The sequence below is a fragment of the Sturnira hondurensis genome, unplaced genomic scaffold, assembly GCF_014824575.4.
Source record: "Sturnira hondurensis isolate 20B ecotype Veracruz unplaced genomic scaffold, ASM1482457v3 Scaffold0020884, whole genome shotgun sequence".
Lineage (NCBI taxonomy): Eukaryota > Metazoa > Chordata > Mammalia > Chiroptera > Phyllostomidae > Sturnira > Sturnira hondurensis.
The window spans coordinates 2,021,814-2,045,621 of NW_028093515.1; the positions used below are offsets into that span (position 1 = coordinate 2,021,814).

The 23,808-nt window shown below is 41.2% G+C and overlaps 1 protein-coding gene across 1 annotated transcript; it reads left to right on the plus strand.

Annotated features, from left to right (window-relative positions):
- The first annotated feature begins 11,240 nt into the window (after positions 1-11,240).
- CEBPG (CCAAT enhancer binding protein gamma) lies at positions 11,241-23,175 on the plus strand. The gene is made up of 2 exons (XM_037030735.1): positions 11,241-11,531; positions 18,938-23,175. Exon 2 carries the CDS (start codon positions 19,034-19,036, stop codon positions 19,481-19,483), a length of 450 nt encoding a protein of 149 aa, XP_036886630.1. The 5' UTR covers positions 11,241-11,531; positions 18,938-19,033; the 3' UTR covers positions 19,484-23,175.
- The last annotated feature ends 633 nt before the right edge of the window (positions 23,176-23,808 follow it).

Below are 23,808 nucleotides of genomic sequence, written 5' to 3' on the forward strand. Positions count from 1 at the left end.
CCAAAGCTAATTATGTATATTGTTTAGAAGGAAGAAAGAAGGAAGAAACAAGAAATTGATTTTTTGAATGGGCAAAGGACTTGAACAGACACTTCGCCAAGGAGGACATACGGAGGATCCAGAGACACATGAAAAGATGCTCGATATTACTAGCTATCAGAGAGATGCAAATCAAAACCACAATGAGATACCACTTAACACCAGTCAGAATGGCTACCATGAACAAAGAAACAAACAACAAGTGTTGGAGAGGTTGTGGGGAAAAGGGGACTCTAGTTCACTGTTGGTGGGATTGCAGACTGGTACAGCCACTATGGAAAGCAGTATGGAGTTTTCAAAAACTAAAAATGGACGTGCCTTTTGACCCAGCAATTCCATTGTTAGGAGTATATCCTAAGAACCCTGAAACACCAATCCAAAAGAACCTATGCACCCCGATGTTCATAGCAGCACAATTTACAATAGCTAAGAGTTGGAAGCAACCTAAATGCCCATCGGTCAATGACTGGATCAAAAAACTATGGTACATTTACACAATGGAATTCTATGCTGCAGAAAGGAAGAAGGAGCTCCTACCCTTTGCAACATCATGGATGGGACTGGAAAGCATTATGCTGAGCGAAATAAGCCAGGCAGTGAAAGACAAATACCATATGATATCATCTCTAACAGGAATCTAAACAACAAAACAAACAAGCAAGCAAAATGTAACCAAAGACACTCAAATACAGAACGTGCTGACAGGGTCTAGAGGGGAGAGTGGAGAGAATCACAGGGGAAAAGGGGAAGGACTCACATGAACAAGTATAAAGGACACATGGACAATAACTAAGGTGGGGGGCAGAGATGGGAGGGAGGTGGGGAGCACTGTGGGGGCAGGGCTGGGAATACAAGAAAGAAAACTGTACTTGAACAAGAGTTAAATTTTAAAAAAAGAAATTGATTTTTTTTGTTTTGTTCTGTTGATGTAACAATGTCCAAATAAGAACTCATTTGAGCTAAACTGATAATGTACCAGGAAACCAGATCTCAAGTGCTCTGGAGGATGACAGTATTATTAAGAAACTATTTTCCTAAAGATTTTATTTTTATTTATTTTCAGAGAGAGGGAAGGGAAAGAGAAAGAGAGAGATACCAATGTGTGAGAGGAGCATCCATTGACTGTGGACCCAGGCACGTGCCCTGACCAGGAATCAAACTAGTGACCTTTGGTTTGCAGGACAAGGCTCAGCCCACTGAGCCATACAAGTCAGAGTTGAAGGATGACAGTTTTGCAGTTCTTTTTATACATTTGGAATTAAGAAGGGAACATAAGGAAGATTATACCAAGGTGAGAGGTGGGGACATCTTTACGACTGGATTATAGGATAGCGAGTAAGATCAAGTGCTCCCTTGAGGGTGGTTAGCCTCCAAGAGGTCTGAAAAAGAAATATTCTGGCGTTTCAAAGGTGTGTTAACCTAGATGCACAAGGACCAGAGACAGAGCTGAACAAAGATAAACCTTTTATTAAAGTTATGCGCCTGGGGCCTAACACTTCATCATGACCTGCCCAGTTAGGAATTTGTGATCAGATCACCCTGTGAGGTTACTTTCGGGCACTGATCTTACACAGCCCCCTTTTCTTCCACAGTTCAAACAACAGACATCACAGAGAAGAACCTTTTAAATCAACACCTGCGATCAGGTGGGGTGAGTAGAGTTCTGTGCGCTAATGATCAAATTATAGTGCAATCTATACAAATAGGCACTCAGTTCCTCAAGGGAGAAGACAAAAGAAAAAAGGGTGGCAAAATATCCAATAATAGTCCCATTATTAACTGGGACTATTAACCTATGTTGGGCATATCTTTTTCTGTTGATTTTGAAAATTTGGTCACCGATGGTTGAGGGTCATTCAAATGGACAGTTGCATGAATTCTCTCTCCTTTCCTGCTATTGCAAACAACAGTATAATGTACTTCCTTGCATCTTTGCATGAAGATATGATGATCTTAAAATAAATGACTGAAGTAGAATAGGTGGGTCAAAGGGGATGCATACTTCTAGGGTTGCTACTGAACAGCAACTTGGGGTCCTGCTGCCTGTCACCATCCTCTAAGCAAAATCCCAGAGGCAAAGGTTTGGTGGTAAAGGAAAGGAGCCTATTCAAAAGCGTCACAATTTTGGAGTAACAGCTCTCCACAAGAATTAGTCACTTGGGCCTTCAATAGACTCTTGAATTCTTTTTTTTTAAAGATTTTATTTATTTATCTTTAGAGAAGAGGGGAAGGAGAGAGGGAGAGAAATAACAATGTATGGTTGCCTCTTGTGCGTCCCCTGCTGGGAACTGGCCTGCAACCCAGGCATGTGCCCTGACTGGGAATCGAACCTCGATCTTTTGGCTCGTAGGCCCGCGCTCAATCCGCTGAGCTACACCAGCCAGGGCTTAAATTAGTTAATTCTTAGTAACAGGTTTAATCACTTTACCCTATCAATTAAGGCTAAACTCTAACACCTGGGTTCTCCGATCATTTCCCCCTATTAGTTGTTTCTGTATTTTGCCATGTATAGTGGGCACTTTTTTCCCAAAATTTTTGGGGAAAAATAAGGATGCACATTATACATGGGCATAATGATAGCCTACCATGGGTATATAATAATAAGTATAATAATTCCATGTATAATGCACACAAAAATGTGGGTGCACATTATACACAGTAAAATTTCTCTAGGGCTAGTTTATAAACGAAAACAACGTAAGATACAAAACTTGTGCAATTTTGGAAGAATGGTAGGCTTCTACCTCAGAGCTTGTACCCTCAAAGAATAAATGTGCCACCCTCTGCCAGGCCAGCCCGATCCTAGCCTGTGCCTGGAGTTCCTTCCCATTCAAAATACTGTCTGTTGGGAAAGGCAGGCAGCTGCAGCACGATCATCCAGGGATACCAGTGGAAGAAGAGTCTGAGAGCCAGAGAGCCTGGGAGCCTGGGAGCCAGGGAGCCAGCCCTCTTTTTATTGCCATGTGATCTGGAGGCATTCGGCTTCTCAGCCAATCCTAGACTGCTTATAATTGCCTCTGCAAACTCCTCCTACAGGCCCTCCCTACTTCTCCCCGGTGATCTGATCAGATCTCTCTGTATCTCTGTTTTTTTCTTTTCTTCTTTAATTTTGAGGTTTTATTTATTTATTTTTAGAGAGAAGGGAAAGGAGGAAGAGAGGGAGAGAAACATCAATGTGAGGTTGCCTCTCACACAGCCTTCCCACTGGGGACCTGGCCCACAACCCAAGCACGTACCCTGGCTGGGAATCGAACTGGTGACTGTTTGGTTCGCAGCCCATGCTCAATCCACTGAGCTATACCAACCAGGGCTGTATCAGGGTTTTTATTGTAAATTGCCAACTAACCTTTCAGAAAGGTTTTTTTACCAAACTACTTTCCCACTGACCATATATGAAGCACCAATTTTCTTACTTTCTCACTAACACCATTTATTATTCTTTTTAAATGATTTATAATCATAAACAAAATACAGTATCTCATTGATTTAATTATATTTCTTTAATAATAAAATCTTATTTTTTCATGTCTCAGGCCATTAGCATTTCCTTGCAAGATGTTTGTTCATGTCTCTTGACATATTTAATATTGTGCTCTTCATCTTTTGGTTATTGATTTTTAAGAGTTTCTTGTATGATAAGGGTATTCATACTTTGTTATATGCTGCAAATATTTTTCCAGTTTCTTATTTGTTACTAATTTCATTTATGGTGTATTTTTATATCCAAGAGCTTCAAATAATTGGGCAAGCAACTCTAGCAATTGTTGCTTTTGTCTTTTTTGATTTGGAAGTCAAGCTGCAGTAACCTGTGTGGCAGTTTCCTGTCCCATAGGGGAGCAACTTGCTAACAACCTCTCTAAGAAACATGGGGCAGGAACTGGATGCTAGTGAAGGAAATTTGTCTTACTCTCTTGTGTGCATGGAGCATCTTACCTCCTGCAGGCCAGGAAGACCAGTGGTATATGAGTGGTGCGGGGCGGTGAGGAAGGTGTACCTGTCTCTCCTACACAATGGCTACTTCCACTCCCAACCTCCCTGCAGAAGCTGATCTGACCATGGAACAATGATCAAATTTAGGAACTTAGTGTTGGCACAACACTGTTAACAAGTCTAGAGACCCAAATTAATTTTTTCTGGTTATCCTGAAACTGAGAGATCTGATCAGATCACTGGGGAGAAGTAGGGAGGGGCCATAGGAGAAGGTTGCCTGAGGCAACGGTAAACAAGTCTAGGACCGAACTGGCTGAGAAGCTGAATGCCTCCAGAGCGTATGGAATTGTGGGCAAGAAGATCTGAAATAAAAGAAGGGCTCTTGGGCGGGTGGGTGTGGGCTCTTTCTGGCTCTCCTTTTCCTCAAGGATGCTTGGATGATGGCGCTGCAGCTTCCTGCATTTCCCAAGAGACCATATTTGGGATGGGAAGGAACTCCAGGCACAGCCTAGGATTGGGCTGGCCTGGCAGATGGGCCGCAGGTTTATTTTGGGGTTCTTTACTTTTATTTTTATTTTTTATTCTTCGGGAGTTCTTCAGGCAACAGGTTCTGAGGCAGAAGCCTGTCATTCTTCCCAAATTGTGTAGCTTTTGTATACTATGTTGTTTTAGTTTGTTAACGAATCCTATAGAAATAAAATAACTAAAAACAGGGGGAGATGATAGGAGAACCCAGGTGTTGGAGTTTAGCCTTAATTGACAGGGTTAAGGGATTAGAGATGTGATTCGATAGGCTTAAGAGACTACTTTTGAATAAAAACCCCTTTCCTTTATGACTAAACCTTTGTCTCCGGAATTTTGCTTAGAGGGTGGTGGTGGGCAGCAGGCCCCAACTGCTATTCTGTAATAATCCCACTAGTTTCTTTTCTTCAGGTCCAGAGCCCAATCTAACATCCTGAGTTGCTTTTAGTTGTCACGTCACCTCAGTCTCCTGCAATCTGGGACAATTTCTGAGCATTTCTTTATCTTTTATGACCTAATATTTTTGAAGAGTACTGCCCAGTTATTCCACAGACTGTTACTCGATTTGAGTTTATCTGATATTTTCTTGTGATTAGATGGAAGTTATGCATTTGACAAGAATGCCACAGAAGTCCTTGCCTTTCTCAGTGCATCCATCGTTCCGGGGCCCTGGTGTTGATGTGTCTTATTCCTGCTGATGTTAACTTTGATTACTTGGTTCAGATGGTACCTTCCAGGTTTCTCCACTGTACTAAAGATACGATTTTTTCCCCATTTTCATTACTAAGTATCTTGTGAGGAGATACTTTGAGAATATGTAAATATTCTATTTCTCATTATATTTTCATTGATGACTAGTACCTGCAAAAATTATTACTGCAGTGTTGTCTTAAAGGTGATTTGCTATTTCAATCATTCTTTCTACATTTATTAATTGGAATTTGCTGTAAGAAAGAGCTTTTTTCCTGCTATTTTTTGTCAAAGAAATATCTATTTCTTTGAACTCACAGATATTTATTTTATTCTGCACATTATCATTCATTACTATTATTTATCTTATTACTCAGATTGTCCCAGATCTAGCCCTTGGGAACTTCAAATTAACTCCTATGTTCTTTTGCTATGTCCTCCATCCTTTTATGAGCATTTCTTTACTTCTTGGCACAAGATGTACAAGATTCTCGTCTTTCCCTGCCCAGTGATGGAATCAACCAGTTCTTCAGTGAGCCCTAGTTCCTCTCATTAAAGAGAGAGATTTACAAACCATGATATGTCTCTAGGTGGAATCATTGCTACTGGCATGTCACTGCATGCAGATCCTCTCAGTGGATAGAGCCATAAATGTGTATTCTCACACACCTGTACACACATCCATATTTGTTTCTATATCAATCCGTGTATATACTACAAATCATTAATTCATTCCAATAACCTCTGATTCCAGTCCAACACCTCAGGGTTCATTCTGCTCTTCCTTTTTCCTTATTTGTAACTTCTTTCTCCAACAACGAGAAACTTGCTCTAATTATCTAAATATATTTACCTATTTGCTTAGTCCTAGCATATCTGTAAAATAATTTTGGAATTGCTACATACCCCTTTGAAAAATTTAGTAACTACTGAATATTATTTGTATACAGTTCTTCTATTTAGTTTTATCCAATCAAAATACTATTTTCTACAGTTACTCAGATTAGTTCCTTTCTTTGCTACCGTGCGATTATGTTGTTCATTTGTAGTGCAGTTAGGTTCCTTGGTTACTGTTCATTTTGAGTTTCTCCCACATTCCAGTTGGTGTTAACTATTTATTTCTGAGATACATGAAACCTTATTATGGTTCTCAGAGTCAGAGCTATACAAAAATGTATACTCACAGAAGTATGCCTCTCCTCCTCATCCCTTCTACTCCATTTCCACTACCCCTTCTTTCTTTCTTTTCTTTTTTGCCTTCTAGGTAGTATTTTTTAAATATATTTTATTGATTATGCAATTACAGTTGTCCCATTTTCCCCCTTCATTCCCCTCCACCCTGAACACCCCCTCCCACCCACATTTCTCCCCTTTAGTTCATGTCCATGTGTCATAAGTTCTTTAGCTTCTACATTTCCCACACTACTCTTGCCCTCCCCCTACCTATTTTCTCCCCACTGTCTATGCTACTTATTCTCCGTACCTTCTCCTCCCCTCTCCTTCTCCCACCCTCCTGTTGCTAACCCTCCATTTGATCTCCGTTTCTGTGGCTCTGCTCCTGATCTAGTTGTCTGCTTACTTTGCTTTTGTTTTAGGTGTTGTTGTTAATAACTGTGAGTTTGCTGTCCTTTCACTGTTCATATTTTTTATCTTCTTTTCCTTAGATAAGTCCCTTTAACATCTCATATAATCAGGGCTTGGTGATGATCAACTCCTTTAACTTGACCTTACCTGAGAAGTGCTTTATCTGCCTTTCCATTCTAAATGAGAGCTTTGCTGAGTAGAGCAATCTTGGATGTAGGTCTTTGGATTTAATGACTTGGAATACTTCTTTCCAGCCCCTTCTTGCCTGTAAGGTCTTTTTTGAGAAATCAGCTGACAGTCTGATGGGAACTCCTTTGTAGGTAACTGTCTCCTTTTCTCTTTCTGCTTTGAAAATTCTCTCCTTACCTTTCATCTTGGGTAATGTGATTATAATGTACCTTGGTGTGTGCTTCCTTGGGTCCAACTTCTTTGGGACTCTCTGAGCTTCTTGGGCTTCCTGGAAGTCTGTATCTTTTGCCATATTGGGGAAGTTCTCTTTCATTATTTGTTCAAATAAGTTTTCAGTTTCTTGCTCTTCTCCTTCTCCTTCTGGCACCCCTATGATTCAGATGTTGGACTGTTTAAAGATTTCCTGGAGGTTCCTAAGCCTCTCCTCATTTTTTGAATTATTGTTTCTTCATTCTTTTCTGTTTGGTTGTTTCTTTCATCCTTCTGGTCCACTCCATTGATCTGAGTCCCAGTTTTCTTTCCATCACTATTGGCTCCCTGTGCATTTTCCTTCATTTCACTTAGTGTAGCCTTCATTTTTTAATCTAATTTGCAACCCAAATCAACCAGTTCTGTGAGCATCCTGATCACCAGTATTTTGAACTGTGCATCTGATAGATAGGTTGGCTGTCTCTTGGTTGCTTAAAATTATTGGCTCTGGGGCTTTGATTTGTTCTTCCATCTGAGCCATAATTTTTTGGTCTGGTCTCGCCTGTTATGTATGAGTGGTGGAGTCTTAGGTGTTCACCAGGACAGGGCAACCCAGTTGCTGGGTTGTGATGCTGTATGTGGGGGTGGGGTAAGAGAGGGAACAATGGTGCTTGCTCTGCTCTCTCTCAGATTTCAGTCCCCTCCGCCACTTCCCACAAGCAAATTGGGCTTTTCTGGTGCTGATTCATGTGAGAATGGGCTTGTGTGCATTCTAGAAACCTGGATCTCTCTAATGAACTCTCCTGTGAGGCTGGGAGTCTCTCCCAGCACCTCAACCTCCGCAAGTGTTTTCAATCAGTGCTTTTAGGCTTTGTTTCTCATTGCTGGGACCCTGGGTTGCAACAGTCTGCCCCACTGCCTGTTTGTGCCTGGTTTATCTGCTCTTGAATGTGTGTCAATGGTCAGCCAACCACCTTGTGCACCTCACTGGGTTTGCTCATGCCATTTGATCATTCCTGGTATCAGCACTTAACCCAGCTGGGCCAATCCCAGAGTCTTTGCCTATGGACTGTGTAATAGGAAACTAAAAAGAGAGTTGGCCTTTCTTTAGTGACCAAAGCTATGAACACTGAGGCAATGTGAAGAAAGTTTGTGTGCAGGCAGAAAGAATAATGAAGCCAATACACACACACACACACACACACACACACGATGAACATGAAGGCACTTGAGCATTTGAGTTCTTGGTTCTGATATAGCCTGGGTGTTTTGTGAAGAGTGCCTTAAAGTCTTTGACCGACTCCTTCTTTACGTTAAGTCTAGTCAGGGACCACTTTCAGTTACTTCCAATCAAAAGTGCCCTAACCAATACAGAATGACTAACAATCACTGTCATATTATATGTTGCTAATATACCACAATAAATATCTACTATGATCCAAACCTGACGTGTCATAATTATCAAAATTTTATAGATATGTTTCAGCTCTCCTGTGAAAGTGGTTAATTTGGCATATTAATGTTTCTGAAACTTATGCTAAATGCTTAAGTATTATTATAGATACTTAAGATATACTGGAGATAGTTAGATTTGCCTAATAAACTTCTATTGATCTGGCTTTCAAACAAGACATTTCAAATTACAAAATTTTTCTTCCACTCTATGGAAATAAATGAAATGATAAGATGTGGCAACTAAGGAAACTATTCTAACACCTTTTGGGATACACTACAGGGTCCATGTCAACATCTCCAACATGATGTATATTTCAGTGCCTGAATCATCAAGGCAATATTAAGGACAGCTTGACCTTGTTTGGAAGTACATTTCAGTTTACTGTAATTCTAGGTCATAATTTGTTTATAATTCGCACATGAGCATCGTGATAATAATAGTTAATACTTTTAATCTCTTACCATGTAGTATGGCCTACTGCCATGTAGGTACTGCCTACAGGTACTGCCAAGTAGGGCCTAACTTTAACTCCTTCAGTCCTCACAGTAATCCTGTTGGGTTGTTATCCCCATTTATAAGTGACAGAGAGGTCAAATAATTTGTTTTAGGCCATACAACCGGTAAGGGGGGTGAAGCTGTGGACACAACGGGCTGACACTAGAATTCAAATTTTGGGGGTAACTAAGGTAGTTAATCATAGTAGCTCTCAGGTAACTAACATATTCAATTAACAGGACATTCTATTTCTCAAGTTCTTTGGACAGGATTTTATTGTAGTGCCTGTTTACAAATTCTTTGGATTTGTAGAACACGCACAATATTGGTATCAATGAGGCAGAGATCTATGCAGGAAAATTTTATGATGGTTTGGGTCCCTGTGACTTGCAAGGAAGCAACATGGTATATACAGCTTTCCTCATCCCAGAAACAGCTTTCACCAGGCTTTCATCATTTCCCTATGATGAGAACAAGTCTTTCAGAGGCTTCCCATCTCTCTTAGAGTTAAATGAGAAACTGTCTTGGGCCACAGGCCCTGCCTTTCTCACCACTCTCCACTGGCACACTGCGCTTCAGCCACTCTGGCCTTAATTTTCTCCCATCACAAAGGCCCTCTGATAAGACTTCCCCTCTGACTGGCACATCCACTTCATCTCTGTCACCTCATCAAATTGTATTAATTTTGTAGGCTATCCCTAAGCCACAGATCGGGTTTGATTCCCTTCTTAAAATCTCTCACAGAATCCTGTCCTTCTTATGGTATGGTAACAGAAAAATTGTGTAATTACAGAATGTCTGTCTTGCTGGCTCTAAATACAAATAAACTCCATGTGGGCAGGGACTGTTTATCTGGTTTGTTGCAAAATTCCCACAGCTTAGCACATAGCTGGCACCCAAAAAAATAATATTTGTAAACTGAGTAGAAAAATTACCAGCCAAAATGGAAATAAACACTCTTGTCTCCTTGGCATGGACTACAAATACACCTGCTAAGTGTGGAAGAAGGCCTGCCCAGGCAGACACAGAGAGAATGTTGGCCCAGCTCAGCAGAGTGGCTAGCAAACCAAAAGGAGAAATGAACTCACCTATGCGATCTTTATGTGATTAGGAAATGGTCAGGGTAAAATTATGATTCTGTGAGTAACAAAATATAGTCCAACTTTAATTCTTGATTAAAGAATTTCAACTCAATACTCAGAGCCAAAATTAAAGACACATACTGGTTTTGACGATATGTCATTCTATCAAGTGTGCTTTTATGGTTACAATTGTTTACCTTCAGTTGCAGCCCTTTTATTTTTATGTACCTTTATTTTTGCAAATGTTTTATTATCATCTCTTTCCTGATTCCTCGAAACAGTCTTAAGCGGAGAAGTGTTGGCATCACCATGGCCTTGGCGATGAAGAAATGTTTCCTCTTTCAAAGACTCAATTTTTCGGACGATAAGAATTGCTAAAGAGGAAGCAATCAAACCTATCATGAATGGCTGTCCTCCACCCAGCCTACGACTTCCTGGTTTTAAGAGGCTTTCAGATCCTCCTGTGAGACTTTGATAGACTTCGGTTGCCATTCATTTTCTTTGGAGATCACATCTCTTAATCTGTTCACCTGGAAGACATCACACTGAAGTCGCTGGTGGAAAGTCAGTTCGTTTTTCCCAACAACAAACCACAATCTGCAGTGTTACCAATGTGATATGAACACTAATCCTACTCTGTGGCAATTTTACTTTATTCATTTTCAACAAGTCTGCCGTTGTTTTCACTGCCGTGAGGCCCAGCACCTCACTCCAGGCTTCGTCCGAGTTCGCGGTGCCCCACCTCCCGGGATGCCAAGTCTGGTAGGTCGTTCTGGGAAGACTGTCGCTGTGAGCGGGGGAATGCCCGAGGACGTGGTGGAACCGAAACAGAACTTGATGATTCTAGCAATCACCTTTGGACACTCTGCTTTCCAAAGACAATGCTGCCTTCACAAAGCGACGCTTCTCCAAATTCCACAGACACTTCCTAACAGGTGGGACCTACAGCGGGTAGCCGCCGAGAGCTCAGAGCAGAGGGACTGCAGGGAGAGTCCTGGGTGATTCTCTTCTCCCACCACGCCCGCCGGCCCCGCGGCGCCTTGGCCAACGCCTCCGCCACCCGCCCGCCTCCCCAGCCAGGCCGCCCGCGATTGGCTGGCAGTGCTGCCTATTGCGAGGGGAGGGCGTGTCGCTCGCAGGTCGGCGCTCCCATTGGTTTTGCGGCGGTGGTAGCGCGCGCGGCCGGGGCGAGGAGTGGAAGCCGGTGGCTGAGGAACGGGCGGAGGCCGCCGATTTCGTAACCGTCTCTCCTCCTAGCTGACTCGCGAACTGCGAGGACTGGGTCGGGTCGGGCCGCGCCGTGCCGGGCCGCTCGGAGACGAGGCCGCCTGGGGGTGGGCGGGCTGGAGGTGCAGGTAAGGAGGCCGCGGACGTGCGGGCGGGCTGGAGGAGGAGAAGGCCGCGGTGGATCCCGCCGCTCGCGTGGGCGCGGACCCAGCCCGAGGAGGCACGGCGCGGGCCGCGGAGGCCGGCGGGTCGGAAAGGCCCCGCGCAGCCGGCGTCGCAGGCGGCGGCCCCGCGCGGCGTCTGACGCAACCTGCCAGCAACACCCAGCGGGGCCGCTGAGCTCATCCCTGGCTGCGGCCCAGGGCCCGGGCGCCGCCCGCCGACCCCTGCTCTCCCCCGGGCGCCCCTCACCGCGGGCTAGGGACGAGCTGGAAGCCGAGATGCGTCCCCCTCCAAAACCCAGCCCTCAGAAATGTGCAGTTATGACAAGCCGGGCTCGTATTGGCCCCTGGGGATAAAGGGTGTTCCTAGGATAACAGGAGCTGGACCGTATTTTATTTTAGGGCTATATCGGATATTTCCTACTCCAAAATTGCTCAATGTGGGGTCGTCGAGAATTCTGTTAGGAAGTCAATAAAGTGGTAGTCAGGGATAGCACTTGATATTTAAAGGCGAGACTTTACAGAAATACTATTATTTAATTTATGAAACTATAGTTCTAATACTCTGCAGTTTACATAGGTGAGATGATGCAGCAACCACGAGTTGAATAGAAAAGAGTCAAGAAACGAAGCACTTCGTTAACATGGTGGGGGAAACACAGTAGGAAAACAGCTGGCAGAGGTATCTTGGAGAGGATGGAAATACAGGTTTGAGGGAAGGGTAACCTCTTTTTCTATGTAAGCTTTCATGTTTTTCTTCAGAAGGTTTAAGTGTTTGGTTCTTCTCTGAGGTTTATGCTTAATCTGGCATCTTAAAATGTGTCAGTTTCAGAAAGGTTTTAATATTAGGGGTTGCACAAAAAATTGGTACTTCTGTCTTTGAGCCTACTACACTCAATTGAATCCTTATTTGGAGAACCTATTCTTTAATTTAAATAGGATATGTGACTACTAAAGACGTTTTGGAAATAAAATACTATAAGGGCTTTCCGTACTTAGAAATTCTGCATCCAAGTTTTTGATATTTAAAAGTTAAAATCTGGTCAGCTATTACCCGTTGAGTGGTATTTGGGATAAGCTGTTCTTAAAGTTGGTTGTTTCTGGAAGAATTTAACTGTAAACAAGGTTAAATAATTACAGGATGCTAGTGAGAAGAATTTGTCAATTTCTTGACACTTGCTTCTTGTGGAGGTACTTGGCTGATTCAGTCATTTTTAGTATCTGCCTTAAAAAACATTGAAACAAAACTTTGTTTCAGACTATCCTTTAAATTCACAAGAACACCAGCAAGTGTTACCTGATCACAGAGAGGTGGTTTCCTCCCTAGGGATTTTAACAGCACCTGGTGGTAGTGCTTGATAAAGACAAATAGGATCTCATGGGGGCTGAATTTAGACGCAAAGTCTAAGATTGTCTCATCTGATCACACTAATGATAAATGCAGGTAGCCACAATTCCAGGTTTATTGTGTATTCTTGAGAGGGGATGGCTTCATGGTTCTTGTATTGATATCTTACACTAGTAGGTAAGGTACATTGGTCTCCTACCTTTTATGCCTTCCAGTCCTAGCAGTTAAAAAAATTTACATGATCTAATAGATGTATATTTATAAACAATGTGTGTGTACTATTTATTGTTTATGTTGTAAATCAAACCAAAAATGGTTTTTAAAATGACATTTAAAAAAGACAAATGAACATACATTTCCTTCTTATATTTATGTACTTACCAAAGGCATATACCCTTCTTCATGGACCCCGGTTTTGGATCATGAAGCAAGCAGTGCAACTGAATAGAAATAACTGTTTCAGTGTGTATTGACTTTGACTGCTTACCTTGATTTCACTTGTAGTACAGAGTTATCAGGTCCTGGCAATACATGTCTAAGAACTTGAGGTTATTGATTGGAAAACAGTGGGACTAAATAGAAAATAAAGCTTCTTAACTGAAGTGAAGCAAAAACCAGACAAGAATGATGTTCACTGTGTAGACTGGGGACTTTTATTTTCCTGTACCTTTAAAAAACACACTGAAGTTTGGGTAGTAAGACCATAAATTTTTAGTAATACTCTTGATTTAATTGCAGCTGTTTTAACAGATTGTACTGCTAGAGTATGTCATTTTTGTGTAATATATATATTTTAAATTGATTTATTTTGATTGTTCAAGTTATGTAATACATTTATTAAAACATGTTTTCTCTTAGCCTTTTGAGACTGTATTTAACAAATATTTCTTGAGCATCACCACTGTGTGTACCTAGCCCAGCACTGGATGCTGGGCGTGTGGAGATGAAGTGAAGACAGAGTCCTGCCTCTAGGTCTCGAGAGTAGTCTACAGAGAGACACACTGTAGAGTTGACATTGACAAAGAAAACTGGTTAATGAATTGCACAGAAGCACAGACTAAAGAGAAAGCGTGGTCCTAGAGGTGTGGATTTAGAGGACTGTAGTGGTTCCCTGTTGTTGAGGTGTGAAGTACAAGGGAGCAGGGGCTAGAGGGAGGGTTAATTTGATGCTGTTTGTGGGAGCCACAGAAGAATGAAAATTCTTGGAAAACAGGAAGGTGTGTGACACACTCAGGTTTGAGTGTTAGATTGCTCTAGAGACAGTGGTTGGAGAGAACACTGCTAACCAGAGGAGACTGGTGCCCCCTGAGAGATGATGTCAGCCTGAGGTAATTCTTTGACAGTGGAATAGAGAGGTATAGTGGATGTACTCTTTTTCTGGGGTGGGGGTAGAATTGTCACATATCATTGATTGAACAGATTTGGAGCAAGGCAGAAACATATGTAAATATTTTGGAGTATGGACCTTTACTGAGGAAATGTGAGTAAAAAATTTTGTTTTGGAGGACCAAGGAAGAATATCTGGTTGTACACATGCAGGCAAAAAAGAGACAAGAAAGTTAGGAAAATTCTTTACAGGTTTATTTTTTTTAATGAAAAAATTTTATTTTTGTTTTTACTCATTCTAACACTGAGTTTTCAGCATGTTACTGATTTGAATGAACATCCCTTGAATTAAGAAATCTGAATTTAAAAAATGTTACCTACTCTGTTTTTTTTTAAAGATCCATTGTTATCTTTAGTAGTGGCTTTCCAACTTCAGTGTCAACAGAAAAACACTTGGAGGTTGTATTAAAACAAGATTGCTCAGCCCTACTCCTAGGGCTCCTGATTCCTAGATCTGATGCAGCTTGAGAATTAGTAATTCCAACAAGTTCCCAAATGATTATGTCGCTGGTCCAAGGATCACACTTTGAGCACTGTTGCTCTTCAGTCTTTCTACTGCTTCCTGCTTGAATGATTCACATGCAAGGAAACAAGGCACCACCCTGCTTCCTGTAGACTGAACTTTGGAATGGAATTTGTCAGCATAGGAGCTACCCGACTTGCATTTAGGGTTGAATATCCAGACTTGAAATAAATTTGAAAAAAATTTATTTTTTCCTATTGTAGGTGCTCATATATTTGTGGAAGGAACAAAAGCACAAATGACACTGTACACTGTAAAATGTATAAATTTTGGAGGCAGCTATTTGCTGAGTATAGAAACAAAATTGATAATCTGTTTGGAGTTAAGTCTTTAAGACCATTTTGCTCTTTGACTCCTTTTACTTGGTTCATTTTCCTTAATGGATATCTCTTCGTCTTTATTTGTTTAAATATTAATCTTCACCCAAGGCTGTAGTTTCTTTTTTATATTACTGATTTTAGAGAGGGAAGAAGGGGCGGGGAGAGAGAGAGACATTGATGTGAGAGACAAATGTCAATTGGCTGTCTCCAGTATGCACCCGGACGGGGAATTGAAACCATACCTTTTGGTGTATGGGAAGATGCTCCAACCAATTGAGCTATCCTGACTGGGGTGAATTATCTCTCCACTTTAAAAGCCACTTTCTTGGCTTGGCTTTGGTCGAATTACTTTTTTTTTAATAGATTTTACTTATTTATCTTTAGAGGGAAAGGGAAGGAGAGAAGGAGAGAAATGTCAATGTATGGTTGCCTCTCGTGAGTCCCCTCCTAGGGACTGGCCTGCACCCCAGGCATGTGCCCTGACTGGGAATTCGAACCGTGATCCTGTGGTTCCCAGGCCCGAGCTCAGTCCACCGAGCTACACCAGCCAGGGCCGAAGTACTTTTTTTAAAAAACATTTTGAGTTCTTTTTATTATCCCCAGTTTTTCCTTTCTTACAGTTTTACCAGTTTGATGATTATTTTTTGTTTTTCAAGCTAAAGGGCTCATTTTCAAAACCTGGTCTATTCAGTCTAGTATCTTGCTTGGCAAGATGAGTCAGACTGAGGTAGAAGAGCCCTATCTTATCTTTGGGTACAAAAATGGGCGTGAGCGTCACAGAATTTGGAGCCTTTAATAAGAGTTTAGTGATAGCAGTTCAAGGTATATTGTCAGTAGGAGGGTGTTTTACTATTCTATATTCCCCATTGTTGTTGCTGAGTTGACTGTAGAGATTAACTTTAAAGACTAAAAATATAAGTGGTGTATGAAAAGTAAAAATATAAGATTATGACTGTTGAGATTATCCCAGCAGAGGTGTTAAATGAGTTATTAAAAATTGAGTAAAACAGCCCTGGCTGGTGTGGCTCAGTGGTTTGAGCACCAGCCTGCAAAACAAAAGGTTGCTGGTTCAATTCCCAGTTTGGACAAATGTCTGGGTTGCTGGCCAGGTCCCACCTGGCGTGAGAGAGTCAACCACATGTCGATGTTTCTCTCCTTCCCTTCCCCTCTGTCTAAAAAATAAATAAATAAAACATTTTAAAAATTGAGTAAAACACTTAAACATTCACTTTATATCAAATAATTATCTAGAGAAATTGGCAAGTGTCCATTACTGAAGATAGACTTGGAGTAGGTGTCCCACATGGTTTGGAAGGAAGCTTCATATCCTGCCTTAGTACTGGGGTGAAACAGATGACCCACTAGCTCAGGGCTGCTTGCGTGGCTTAAAAACAGTTGAAAGTAATGATATAAAAAACTTTTGGTTGTCAAATGATCTTTAATTGAAACATTTCCTTTGTAGTTATTTTGTTAATTTGAGAGAAAGGGAGGGAGAGAGAGAAAAAAAACATCAATTTTTCCACTTATTGATGCGTTTATTGGTTGATTGTTGTATGTGCCCTGACTGGGGATTGAACTGCAACTTTGGCATATTGGGATGGTGCTTGAACCAACTGAGCTACCCAACCAGGGCCTTCCTTTGTAGTTCTTTTTTTTTTTTTTTTCAAGATTTTATTTATTTATTTATTAGGGGAAGGGAAGGAGAAAGAGAGGGAGAGAATATCGATGTGTGGTTGCCTCTTGCATATCCCCCACTAGGGACCTGGCCTGTAACCCAGGCATGTGCCCTAGAATGGGAATTGAACCAGCAACCCTTTGGTTCACAGGCTGGCACTTAGTCCATCCACTCAGCCACACTAGCCAGGGCTTTTTGTAGTTCTTAACTAGGTAAACATTCCATTGTATCACTGTTGATGTCATCTATGATCTCATGAATGTGACAGCCATCAACATTGCAGCCCACACAGATGGGGTGGTTCCCGGGATCTCTTTAATGGTTCCAGAGAATTCTTAAAGACTGGTGCTGTATCTGTTGGACAATGTTGACAGTCTTATCAAAAGTGGTATTTCCACTCTGCTTAATGTTTATTTGGTTCATTCCATCTCTTGGTGGTTCTTTGAGGGCTTCCATGATTAGGGCAGATGCAGAACGTACTACCTCAGTGTGGGTCTGTCTGTTCTGAATGGTCACCTTCACTGTAATCTTCAGACCCTTCCAATCACCAGTTGCTTTGATGATGCCATCACCAGCCTTTTTTGGAGACTAATCTTGGGGGCCAGGGCAGACATGGCACTGACTTCCCCACACAGTACAACTCAGGCACTGTATATGCGCAGCATATGACTAGTCTTGTGGGGGCTGAACTTTGGAGGCATGGGGGAGGTGCTGGTGCTGGGTTAGTCCAGGACTGGGGTGACTGAAGAAAGTTGCACTTAGACCTCCTCCAAGCCAAAACCCAAAGGGAGTATGGACTTTTAAAAAGTGAGTATTTTAAAAAGCAGACGTATAGACAGTGTTTATATAGAAATGCCTGGCTAAAGGTTTGGGTGAAGCTACTGGTGTTTTTGAGATGTACTCATTTGAGGCATTTCATAATTCTGGCTCCAGGTTTTTCCATGATGTAGTCTTAGCAGTTTTGTGAAAAGATAATAGGATAGTTTTACGGTTCATAACAGTGCTTTCTAAATTTTTAGGAATGCTATGACTTCTTGGTGGACACGGTTCACTCAGCTAGTTTGTCTTGAAGTGGCTTTACGATAATAGGACAGGTATGGTTTCTGACACATCTTGAGGCAGTGGTAGTGACCTAGTTGAATTTGTAGTAATCCAAATATGACTAGTTTTTGAAACTGTGACTTCATTTGTACAGGCAGCACTACAGTGGTTGCAGAGCTGGCACGTGCTCTGAGCTCCTTCAGCAGTGATGTGGGTGCAGGCACTAACTCTGCTCTATTCTGTCTAGCCTGAGTCCCATTACCTGCACTTCCTGGATGCATTGTTACAGCTTTTGTTTCTTTTCCTTGTGGTTTTAGTTTGACTATATTTAGATGTGTTCTTAAGTTATGTCAAGAAGAAAAAAAAAACACTATTGGAAGCATGGTGGGGTGAGGAAACAAATTGGGTTTCTCAGAGCTCCTAAATCTTTGATCCAAGAAACGAACCTAGAAAATCTCTGTAAGCTCATAATGTTTGAAGTTCTTCAAAAAAATTTAGATGCCAACAAACACCTTTTCAAAATATCCCATAAAGTAAGTCAAGTCATTGATGCCTCACTCTCTGCATGTTGGAATAAGGAACATGCAGCTCTCATAGTCCAGTATTCCTGACGAATGCTGCCGTCGGGCCACTCTGCTGCAGCATTCCTTACGACTTCAACCAACAATTGAAACTTTTTTCTCCTTTCATTGCAGGTGTCTCTTCTATTATCATTGAACTCAGCTGTTCCCTGATTAAACCAACTATCTCAAATTTCCTTCTGGCAGATTGCCAAGTAATATTCATATGTGCTGCCTAATTAGGGATATTCATGTGTTTTCCTCCCATTTTTAAAAACAATCGCAGATGGGCAGTACCCTCAGGGATTCAGGTGGGCTGAATTTGGCCTTACGGTGCTTCTGTACTAACTTACCTTTCAGTTAAATGGTTTAGACTTCTGAAACATTGGAACAGTTGACAGTTCCTTTAGACTTTTCTCAGCATAATCAAATAATGTTGGCTTGCTGTTAGGTGCATGCAGGTTTAATCTCATTTGATCTTGTCATTTCAAATTTTTAATGCAATTTATTCTTTAACTAGGTACATGTGAAGATTTCTTGGCAGTGTAGAGTGGAAACAATTGATCACCTTGCCCTCATTTCTGCCTGTTGTGTGTTGGCAAGGGAGAGTGCCCAAATGAGCAAGATATCGCAGCAGAACAGTACTCCAGGAGTGAACGGGATAAGTGTTATTCATACTCCAGCTCATGCCAGCGGCTTACAGCAGGTTCCACAGCTGGTGCCCGCTGGCCCCGGGGGAGGAGGTAAGGCTGTACCTCCCAGCAAGCAAAGCAAAAAGAGTTCACCCATGGATCGAAACAGTGATGAGTATCGTCAGCGCAGAGAGAGGAACAACATGGCTGTGAAAAAGAGCCGGTTGAAAAGCAAGCAGAAAGCACAAGATACACTGCAGAGAGTGAATCAGCTCAAAGAAGAGAATGAACGATTGGAGGCAAAAATTAAACTGTTGACTAAGGAATTAAGTGTACTAAAAGATTTGTTCCTTGAGCATGCGCACAATCTTGCAGACAACGTGCAACCCAGTAGCACTGAAAATATGACAAATTCTGATAATGCAGGACAGTAGACTGCACTCCTTTCCAAACTCCACCCCTTGTGGTTTGAACATTAAAGGTGTGACGACCTAAAATCACTCATATCAATGATTGAACATTGTCTCGTTCCTTAGTCAAAGATCCACTGAAGGTTGTTTTCCAGGATCAGCACTGAAGAGTTGATTAGCTAAAAATGTTAGCCATGTAATTCAAATTTCAGGTTTTAACTGTTGTGGGATAAAGAAACAAATTTTTAAGGTATACGATAAAAAGTCCCAGACCTGGGTATTCTTAATAAATCCTCAAGAAAAGTTTCTTTTTTAGGTTGACGAAAGGAATGAGGAACTGCAGGTCATGCAGAAGTTTCTTGGTTTTAATGGATATGGTTAATTGGATTAAGAAAAAGTAAATGTTATCTGTGTTAATCTATTTGTGATTTTATTCTAAATTACGTATTAAAATCTTTAGGGCTGTAGAACCCAATCACTTTGTAATGTGGAGTGATTTTATGTATAGCATAAACCTTGGTTTAGCGTACGTAAGTAATATTGTTTCCCCCACAAGTACAAGTTTTTGAGTAGCGATGTCAGGTTAAGTAAAGAACCCATTGTATTCTTTTTGCCACAAATGGCAGTTTGCAGCCATTTGGCTTAAAAACATAATACTTTTGAAGCAAATATGTTTTTTAAAAAATGAAAGTAAAGCATATTAGAATTATGCTTTTAGGATGATACCTTTAGGTCATTGAATTAGCATTTTTTGTATCCTTAAAAAAGAAAAAAGCCCAAACAACTCAGTAGTTTAGAGAAACTTTACCAAAATTTTAGTTTCTGCAGATGCTAATAAAGTAAGCATTTAAAAAATACTATTTTGACAGCCAAATTAGTAAACAAAATGTTTTCATAGTTTGATCACATAAGCTACTGATTAGGCTTTGGAATAGCAATTCAACAGGTAGTTTCTCCTGTATTCAGATACCTGCCCCCGTGGCCAGGAGTTTTCAAAACAAAAATTTCTTATGAGGGACTGTGTGGTGTTTGAACTTAATCAAGTGATTATTGGGAAAGTGCATCATCAACTCCCAAAACAATAGTCTAAGAAAACTTGAAAGTGTAAGGTTTAACCTTTAATTTATTTCACTTAAACACATCTTTTTATTTTTGTGATACTTCTTTTTCTAGTTAGTGGGTTGTTCTTCCAGACTTTTTGTACCACTCTTTCTGTTATGTGTATGCTTTTATATCCCATAAATTATTTTAGGAAGAAAATATTGATAAACCTCAGGATATTGACCTTTTTATTGAGACTAAAAAAATGGCAATCACTAAAGTCAGGAATCTCTAGTCTGATTTATATCAGTGTTGGTAGTTTTGATTGTCCTTGTTGACTTCTTTTTTTAAGCAGCAGAAATCTAGCTAAAATTTGTTCGGCTCTGTGGGGTGTGTCTGTTTCTCTCTTGTCTTTTTTTTTTTTTTTTGTGCCTGGGCTGATGACAAGAGACTGAGTCACTTCTGATAAAAAGTTTATGATACTGGGTATCTCATTTGAACTTAGTTATTTTTGGGCATATTGCTGGTTCATACTAGCACCTGGGAGAATGTAGCCAGCATGTAACTCAAGTTGTACTTCTGGGTGGGTGGAAGAGTGCTCTGTGCTTTTTTCTTGGGTAGAAGACATCACAGTACTCTGAAACCCAGCAAAGCCATTATTAAGGCCATGAGCCTCTTCTGCAAGTGACAGGAGCCCAGTGTCCTATGAGAGGCACTGTCCCAGGAGGGTTAACTCCCAGTATAAATCCAGGAGACAGGACAGGTGTTTGTCTTAGGGCCCAACACCACTGTACTTTGGATGGAATGTTGATCTACTGGTAATCGATGTTTTAAATAACTAACTAGGAGATACCCACCAGTCTTATTGAATCTTTAATAGCTGATCAATGTTATATAATTAACCTAAGTGAAGATACAGTTGGGCCATTTTCATCTTAAAGCACCTATAAAAGATGTTATAGACATTACAGTCTCTTACTACAACTTTCAGAAGTACACGTCTCTGTGGAATTAATGGTTACCAGTTACACGAATTGACTTAACTGTCTTAGAAAAAAGACTTTAGGGAAATCATCAGGAATGTGTACTCAATATTTAAAATCAGAACGTGAAATTGAAAATTTGGAAAAATGGGTTCAAGCTTTCTTGTTACCTCTGCAAATTAAACTTTAGCACAAGCAGTCCTTTATGCATAGGACAAAAATGTTAACTATTGTCTGGACCCTTACCGAAGTATTTGAGAATGCAACTTTTTAGTTTGATAGATTTATCAGTATAAAATTGAGGGAAATCAGGTATGGGGAATGGGTAAGTTTAGAGGTTTGGGAACTAAAATGACTTTTGTAACTTCTGGGGGTTACTTATGAACCATTAGGATTTGGTCTGCCTTTGCTGGCAGGTCCAGTTGTTTAGGAACTAGGCTTTAGTGTATCAACTTCTAGCTGTGTCTGAGTCTTCGGGGATGGGTGCTTTCTGACTTGTCTTGGCTGCAAGCGGTGAGAGTCCAGAGCGGCGCTTCCTGGTGTCTGCCCCTTTCAGTTTTAGGGGTGTGAGCTCAGATACTTTGGACATTATTACAAGGAGTAGATTTTAATAAAGTATGTCCAGAACATGGTCACAGACCAGTCATGAGTGTGAAATCCTCAAATTTACATAAAAAGTAAAAGTGTACCATTTAATATTTGATAATAAAGGAAATTGTAGCAGTTTCTGGTATTTTTTAATCCCCTTTAGAGGGGATTAAGCACTTAGCACTCAGTGCTTTTTGATGCCTTAGAACTAGGAAAAGTTGTTTTTGTTTGACAAAAGCTAGAAAGGAGAAAGTCCATTCTACAGCTGTTAGACCTGCCTCTCAGGAAAAAGTGCTTGTTCCTTTTGTTCCAGCCTTCCTCAGTTTGTGAGATTACTCTATTTTTTTAAATATAATTTTATTTCTTTCAATGAGTTTGAAATAAAATAAAAACCTTTGGAATACAGAATTTCATTGTGGGTTTCTTTATGTTAGATACCAAGAAAGTGTCCGAGTTGTCTCCTGTTCCTAGCTCGGGGTTGGAGTGAGGTGGGGCTGGGAGGGACAAATGGGCATTTTGTCCGAGTCTAGGGAAGCCTGGGTTTCCCTTAATTGATAGGAACATAGTTTCCTGTGAATACAGAGTGCCTCTTTAGTTATAATTCTTCTGTCACCTGGTCTAATCTAAAAATGTATATTAGAGAAAGCAGTAACTGGTGTTGCTGCTTAGATACATAGTATCTCAGTGGGTGGTTTCTATTTAGAGTGGTGGGAAATTTATTCATAAAGTAGGAATGTCAAAGTGAGGCTTTCCCCCTAACGACACAATTTATGGTATGTATGTAATAGTCTTCATTTACACGATGCCATGGACTGTCTATAGAAACAAATTCATAAATACTGAGTCCAAGAAGCTGGTTTGAGTGTTTCAAGGTAAGATGCCATTTAGATGTTTTTCTTCTATGATCCTTCAGTGATTTATGTCTTGGGAAATGTACTCACAGCATCTTACAATCGTTTCTATGGGTAGCAATGTTCCATTTCATTTTTACAAATTAGTTGTAATTTAGAATTACAACGAATAAGCAGTGTCTTATCTGGGGGAATTTTACAGGCATGATTTGTGAAGGCGCCAGCTCTTTTTAATAAAAGCACCTTCAGACCTGCCGCTGTCACTGCCTGTGAGCGTGAAGAGCTCATAGGCACTTCACATGTACTCAAAGGAGAACACCAAGCCTGAATGCTCTTTTCCCGCAATGTGCCCACACTCCTCACAGCGCTCCTGGCCTGAAAGTCACACAGAGCCTTCTAGAGAATTGGGGGTTGAAGAACTGGGCTTGAGGCTGGAGTGTTAGGCAGTCACCCATGAAAGTGTTTCTGCAGCCCCAGTACCCAAGTCTTGCCCCTTTGAAGCAGCTGCTGGAACCAGATGCTGTCCCACATCTCCACCGTTCAGTTGAGTTCCATCTTCTGAATGTCTCTTGTACCTACCTGCCTGCTTCCCTTCCCCTCCCTCACCTTCTGCGGAGCCATTCTCCTCTCTGCCTGGACTTGGTCTCCCTGGACCACTGAGTGTTCCCCAGATCTTTGGTTCTGCGTGGCACACAGGGTGAGGCCCAGCCTCCTCGTAGTGTGGCTCCACTTGATCTTGCTGACTTCATTTCCTTCCATCCTGTCTCTCATCACTCACTGCTCTGGCTGCAGGAATTTCCCAAGCTCATTACCCCAGGGCTGCCATGGGGCAGCTTTTCTTATGTTTTGGGTAGCCTCATCTCTCACTTTTCCCTTTAAACCCTTC

Bases quoted from the DNA above. Each gene is read 5' to 3' on its own strand.
- CEBPG (XM_037030735.1), top strand. From the start codon at position 19,034: ATGAGCAAGATATCGCAGCAGAACAGTACTCCAGGAGTGAACGGGATA.